The sequence below is a fragment of the Phoxinus phoxinus genome (genome assembly GCF_949152265.1).
Source record: "Phoxinus phoxinus genome assembly, chromosome: 19".
Lineage (NCBI taxonomy): Eukaryota > Metazoa > Chordata > Actinopteri > Cypriniformes > Leuciscidae > Phoxinus > Phoxinus phoxinus.
Window position 1 is genome coordinate 13,046,520 of NC_136894.1, and position 7,258 is coordinate 13,053,777.

At 36.8% G+C, this 7,258-nt stretch overlaps 1 protein-coding gene across 3 annotated transcripts; it reads left to right on the forward strand.

Moving 5' to 3' along the window:
• Positions 1–421: 421 nt before the first annotated feature.
• LOC306987620 (XK-related protein 8-like) lies at positions 422–7,227 on the forward strand. Of its 3 annotated transcripts, none has more exons than XM_079592047.1 (4): positions 457–783; positions 814–896; positions 3,883–4,076; positions 5,067–7,227. In XM_079592047.1, the coding sequence occupies exons 1-4, from the start codon at positions 529–531 to the stop codon at positions 5,789–5,791; spliced, it is 1,257 nt and encodes a 418-aa protein (XP_079448173.1). In that variant the 5' UTR covers positions 457–528; the 3' UTR covers positions 5,792–7,227. The 3 variants fall into 3 exon arrangements, with proteins under 3 accessions (XP_079448172.1, XP_079448173.1, XP_079448174.1); XM_079592048.1 differs by having other exon boundaries at positions 826–896; XM_079592046.1 differs by having other exon boundaries at positions 422–896.
• Positions 7,228–7,258: the final 31 nt, after the last annotated feature.

The following is a 7,258-nucleotide window of genomic DNA, read 5'->3' on the forward strand; positions in this document are numbered from 1 at the left end:
ACCGAGGTTACGTCAGTAACCGAGTACGTTATCTTCTAGTAATTGATTAGCATATTCTGTCTTGATAATTTATAAATCGTGTTCCGGGGCGGGGTTTATGTAAATTTTAGGGTTAGTTATTTCACTATAACCCGGGAGGTAGGCTATGTCGTGTGTAGACGTTGTTGTAAGTCCTTAAAAGCTATTTCTTTAAAAGAAAATATCTCCCTTTGCTATAAACTTTGAGCATCTTATCTTTGCAGATGCTTGCTCAAACAGCTAACTAAAGTTAGAAAAGTGAAACCATTAGGCTATAGGATTATAGCAAATATTTGTCATTTCCCAACAATTTTGTGTGAGTCTGGTCACATTCTTAAGTGACTTCACTCACTATCTCACACATGACTAATCGTTCAAATACATGACATGGGAGGAGTTTGTCTGGGTGTAAAGTTTACTTTCTCTTTCAGATCTTTTTAAACATATCCACGTAAAGGAGGTTTTTGTATACTTTGTCATGCTGTAAAGGTTTCTCACACTGGATCAATCATGGAGGAAAACTTCCCTTTCAAGTACTCTTTACTGGAATATCTGTTTACTTGGGTGGGATTGTTACTTTTCCTGCTGGATATAGCGCTGGACATTCGAACTGTTGTGTCATTTTATCAGGATGGGGCCTATGTGTATATGGCGGTGATGATCTTTCTTCTGCTGGGCTCTTCAGTATTGTTACAGGTGTTCAGCTGGCTCTGGTACTCAGATTTCCTGAAAACAAAGGTGGAGGACACTAAGCTTGAGACTAAGGTAGAGGACACTAAGGTGGAGGGGACTAAGCTTGAGACTAAGGTGGAGAAATTTGCTAACAAGCATAAACTGATCAAACCACTCCACTTCCTTCAGCTTGGAGTCTACCTCAGGTCTGTGACAGATTTGCTTCTCAATTTTCCTCGAATATTCTTGTGGGAAAAAAGTAGCCTACACTTTAGGATACTTTTAAAAAGAGTACTTTTTGTGGAAATAATATATGTTGAAAGAATATAAGTGTAAACTGAATGTAATGTTTTTAGATGCTTCACTGCATGTTAATTGCAACTATGAAAATGCATTGTAGCTTAATTTAGATTTTATATGCAAATAGTTTGTTTTTTGACCCACTTAAATAGGACTTAAAGACATATTTTTATGTAATTTCATAATTATTATTATTTAAAAAAATGGTTAAAGTGTACTGCTGAATGTACTGACAAGCATTTATGGTAAACTACAGTATACTTTTTTAAATGTAATTTCGTATTTTAATGTATTTGTAATTACACATTTGAAATTATATAGTTTCAATTTAGCAATATTTAAAATATATTAACTTATTTATATAAAAATATATTAAATATATTAAATAACACAGTACAGTTACAATCATAATCAATTACTCCACGTGTTCTTTAGTATGTTAGTCAACATACAAAGTGTGCTTATTTAAAGCACAAAACAACATTATTAAAACATAATTATTTAATATGTACTTTAAAGTAAAAGTTTTAATATGACATTATTACAATGTGCACTTTTATTACAATACTAAAAAGTGTACTTAAGTGTGTTAAACAGCCATGAAAGTTATCTTTACTTAAGTGGCCTTTTATTTCATATGATATTATATAGGCCAATTATATTTATTTTTTATTCTTTTAAGATTTCAAGTACAATTTCAAGTGAACATTCAGTACAACTGAGCACACTTTATCTATAAAATTATGAACACCTAAAGGGATATAGTTCCTAGTAGGCTACTCACCCTTTGATATACAGCTTGAAAGCTATAGTGTAGGATTTTCTCCCATCTAGCGGTGAAATTGTATATGACTACCAACTGAATATTACTTTCTAGCCCCTCCCATTCCGATGGCGTTTTAACTCCTACAGTGGCCGTATTATTTAAAATCTGAAAATCTAAAAACGCGAAAGGCGAAGCTTGAATTTCCAGGTAGGTCCCTCTTTGGCTAATGTATTTTCATCATTAGAAAAATCATCGTTTGTGTTTCGAAGAACAGCATGAGGGTGAGTAAATGATGACAGAAAGTTTTGGGTGAACTAACCCTTTAAAAAATCACAATTAGATCAAAATTAATCAAAGCTATTTCTTAATCCTTATTGAGATCAATAGATTTGGTCTGGAGTCAAACCATTTACACATTTAAATACAACTATAAAACTTCATAATGTAGAACAAAATCCAAATTGTGGATTATGTTGGCTATTGTAAAGTTTTGTTGTATTGTGTTGTTTAAAGCAACACTAGATTTTATTTTACCTTAAAGGGTAACTAAACACTAAAACTACTTTTTTTAGTTAATGATCTGTAAGAATGGAGCTTCATAAATGCTGTTCATTGATTCGAGTACATTTTTTAACATTTGAGTATAAAGTGTTTTAATTTTCAAATATATGGTGTAAAAACGTCTGAGTGCTGCCCTCTTCAGGTTAAACGGAATCTCCTGAAGTAGGGGTACTCTGTGACGTAGGGTACTCTGTGACACTATCTGCCACGAACCTGGCAGCCCCTGTTATAAAAGCATCTGGTTCCGTCAAAACCACTGTAGCGAGTCAGGAGTTGGAAATTGGAATTACGAGTATTGAAAACGATCAGGATAGCGTATTTTAGCATCTAGTTAGCATAGCATTTATATAGTTATTTAGATTATTTCGTGTAGCCTAGGTAGTTAATTAGCATAGTTGTTAGTATTGTTAGAAGCAGTTAGTATAGCATAGTATAGCATCAGTTAGGATAGTGTAGATTTTTAGCATTAGCTTTATCTGTGTTTAGTACAGTGGTTAGGCTGGTACGTAGGTGTAGTGTTGCCGGTTGCAACAGCACTGCTGGACTGCATAACTTTCCACCTTGGAAATTAGGCGCCAGTGTTTACCACTGTCTATGGTGTTTACATGCACTTGTGTGCCAAACGCTGCTCTTCCTGCATGGACTCCACAACTGCCGGCGCGTTTTGCTGGATATTTTTTTTCACATAGCGGCAAAATATGCTTAACGTATAGGTCAATCAATAGTAATAATAATCCACTCAGATACTGGACCCATTCTCTCTTGCAGAATGCTTCGCTAGCATCGTCGGATGCCGATCGCGATGCAGGAGTTAATGCGATGCGACACCGCAGTTTGAGCTAGCGGCTCGAATTGATATGGTTTTAGCTCTGTGTCCACAGACAATTCCTCCACTTCAGGGGAAGGTGGGGGAGAAAAGTCCTCGACTTCAAATGACCGCTCTGTTGCAAAGCTACTTGCGTCACTCCAGTCACTCTCCATCTTAGCGAGTCTGACAGCAGCTGTCAATCACTGCGTCACTGCGGGTCTCAGGTGCACGCCCACTTTTCCAGCATTTTTCAAATATTGCCAGTGGGTGGAGTCAGGCTCTGACCAGGAGTTAGTTACCCTTTAAAATAATGATTCCAAAATCTTTTCAGTGGTTCATCAAGTCGTAACAGGGTTAAAGGCGTTTATGTCTCCGTTTTGCGGTCCTTTATTTGCTATAACACACTGTAAGATTGCCAGATCGGGTCGCGTTTCTGTAGTTCTAATGAGACATAAGAAAACTACAAATTTGACTTGCTTTACGTCAAGCATTACAATAGTCATTATTTAGTTTTTCTTTGTTTCTGATGTCGCAATACATCATACTTTCATAAAATCATGCATCATACTCTACCTTGTCTGTGGACATCGTTCATTCCAAAGCCGGTGCTGGATAAACAGCGAGCGTGCCTGCGACGGTAGGCTAAATTATTTACGACAGCGGTAATGGACAATTCCGCTTCCAACCTTTAGGGCGACCGCAGAGGAAAAGTTCCTTGGTGTTGCTTTAAATAAATGCATGTACGTTGTGTTCACAGGTATGCTGGTGTGATAGAGATTTCCACAGTGCTTTTTCTTAAAAAAACGAATAGGTTCACAGGGGGTGTGGTTGCGCTCCTTAACCAGGACCTTCAGATGCTTCGTCTATTTGAGGCATTTTCTGAAAGTGCCCCACAACTCATACTGATGATGTGTATAATCTTACAGAGAGGACAGCTGGAGCTTATTACAGGTCTGTCTCGAATCCAGAACACTTCGAATCTCTATTGCTTTCAGATTATAGTTCTTATGTGTCTCTGAACCACTTAAAGCCACTGAAATCAAATTTGACAAATCGTATTTTTTTATAGAATATTGGCGTATTTGTTATAAACGATTTATCCATGCAAATTATTATTATTGTTACAATCATTTTTAATTCACTCATAGTCTTTAATCAAAATACATTCCCCTCCCTCTTGCAGCAACGTACATCTCATCTTCTCTCTGATGACGTGTTTACTGGCAGAAGTGCGGGACAACCTGTCAATCACATGAGATCACAGCAATAGCAAACCACGATTCAACGATCCAATCAATACCCGATGGACAAAATCAAGCGGGCCGCACTATATATATTTTTTCTTGTCCGAGAAGCCATATCACTCTGATATGTCAAAGGGAAAAAACTTTTGCAACATCCATTTAATGCAGACTTTATAGTGATATTTAAGCCCAAAAACACCAACAAAATTCTGTCATAATTTACCCACTCTCATGTCATTCTGTGATTTTTCTATTTAGGTGGAACACAAAAGATGATCTTTAGCAAAGATATTTTTTTTCTTATAAAGAAAGTGCATTGTAACTGATGCTAAGCACCAAAAAAAGCAAAAAGTATCTTTAATGTAGCTTGAAATGGAAATTGTGATAGTCTTTTCGTCACTACTGTAATGTAGGCCTATGTCCGAGTGAAATGGTTTCTCAAACACGATAAAAAGTGTAGGGTGGGACTTAATTCCCGATGGACAAAATCGATTAGATTGTTGGATGCTGCTTCAAGTGTGTGTGAGTGACAGGTTGTTTTTGATTATAGATTACAAGAGCACATACATTTTACAAATAAAAAAAATATGTGCACGTATTAAACCATTTACAGAAAACACAATCGGCAATTTCGATTTAATGGTGACTTTAAATTTGAAGAACTGTGAGAACAAACCTTATTGTTTTATTGTTTCAGGTTTAAAAATCCTCTCATCAGCTGCTGCAATAGCCAGTACCGTAGCCTTGTACCACCGCAGCATGCGTTCATTTCTTCAAGAAAATAGCCAGATGAGCTGGATCCCCACTGGCGTCTACTTTCTGTGGAACTTGTTGCTGATCATTCCCCGTGTAACCGCTCTGGCACTCTTTTGCAGCGTATTGCCGTGCTACATCATAGTCCACTTCCTGTTTTTGTGGATGCTGCTGGTTTTAGGGGTCTGGAGTCAGAAAACAGATCACATGGAAAGTCCTGGTTGGGAATTGCTCTTCAGAGCTACTGTTGGAATCATCTGGTACTTCAGCTGGTTTAACGTGTCAACAGGAAGCATGAAAAAAAAGACAGTTCTCTATAATTGTGTCATGGGGTTGGACACAATGATGCTGCTGGGCTTCTGGTGCTGGAAGGTGTTTGAGTATACAGGCTGTTGGAGCTCCTTAAATCCTTTCATAGTGATCCCGACACTACTAGGTTTGCACGTTGTTGGAATTCTTGTGAAAATTATATACTACAGATGGTTCCATCCTAGCTGTGATGATCAGAAAATAGTTAAACCCATTAAACAACAGAAGAATAGACATGATATAGCATTTTATAGCATAAAAGGCCCCACGGAATGCTTATCTGAAGATAGAGCTCCTGCTCAACCTGTCACTGGGGTTCTGAAGAGGGGGATGAACATGGCTGCTAATTTCTACTACTAGTTCTATATACAGTTATACAACATACACCCAGACCATGTTAATTTCAGAAATTTTCATTTGTCTGTTTTGGTGGCTTTATAAGGAAGAGTGCAGAAAGAAAAACAAACATTGCTAAGAGGAAAAAGTCCTTGAAACATTACATTCTTTCTACCTTGGAATAAAGTATTCTATTAGTTCCGTTCAATCCAACTCTACTAATTCAAGAAATGTACGATTAACCTTTTCTTTTCGCAGATACTGTGGATGTAAACTAAATCATTCTTGAAACATATCCCTTGTGAAAAAGAAGTGCAGTTGATTGTACTGTACTTTAAATCTTAAAAGTATATAAAGAAATCTGTACTTGCAGATATTGAAAAAAATAAGTCCACTTTATTACACTTTCATGACTAGACTTATACACATTTACTTTTCAAAAGTGCTTTACTGTTTGTTTGTTTTGTCATGCTTTAAAAAAGTACTTATTTTTTTTAGGTGTTGAGACTGTTGACTAACATACTAAAGAACATGTAAACTAAATTATAATGTTTAGTGTTGCACATTATTACATAAAAGGTAATATATTTTAAATGTACATTTGATAGTGCTTTTCATCCTTATTTCAAAAACAATAATTAAGAATTTACATAAAAGTAAGTGGGTCAAAAAGCACCCTAAAGGTCAGATAACTGCATTTAAAGCAGAGCTATGCATTTTCGGGAAGGCGTTGCTTCATTTGAGAAAATGCCGGCCCAAAGTTGCAAGGGTGTTTTTTTCCGCTCACAGGCACCAGGGGGAAGAGAGACGACCAACATTCAACCCGAAAAAAGTCATTTAACCATTCCAATGACTCCAAAGCTGTTCAGTTAAGGTAAATTAAGCTAAAAAAAACCTTTAATATACATAGTTCACCTTTAATATACATTTAAACAACAATACATTTATATTTAATTGCAACTAAGATGCAATTAAAGGAACTCGCCGACTTTTTGGGTCTTTAGCTTATTCACCGTATCCCCCAGAGTTAGATAAGTCCATACACACCCTTTTCATCTCCGTGCATGCCGTAACTCTGTCTGACCCACAGATTAACCCACTTGACTCCACCCAAGTAGCGTGCCTTCTGAGAATATAGTTCCCAGTATGCAAACGGTTAGAAGATGGCTGTGTCTCATGTGACTTTGTTATTTGTACACGCTGTGACTGAAAATGTTGGCGTTATTTTGTGCCTTGATTGTCTATTGGGAGCAGTATGCTAGCTGGAGCCATTTACCTCCGGTCTTTGTGCTAAGCTAGGCTAGCGGTGGGTGCGTCAGACAGAGTTACGGCAGGCATGGAGATGAAAAGGGTATGTATGGACTTATCTAACTCTGGGGGATATACGGTGAATAAACTAAAGTCCCAAAAAGCCGACATGTTCCTATAAAGAAAATTATTTCTGTAATAAGTAGGCTACTCTTTTGTAAAAAAAAAAAAAAAAAAAAAAAA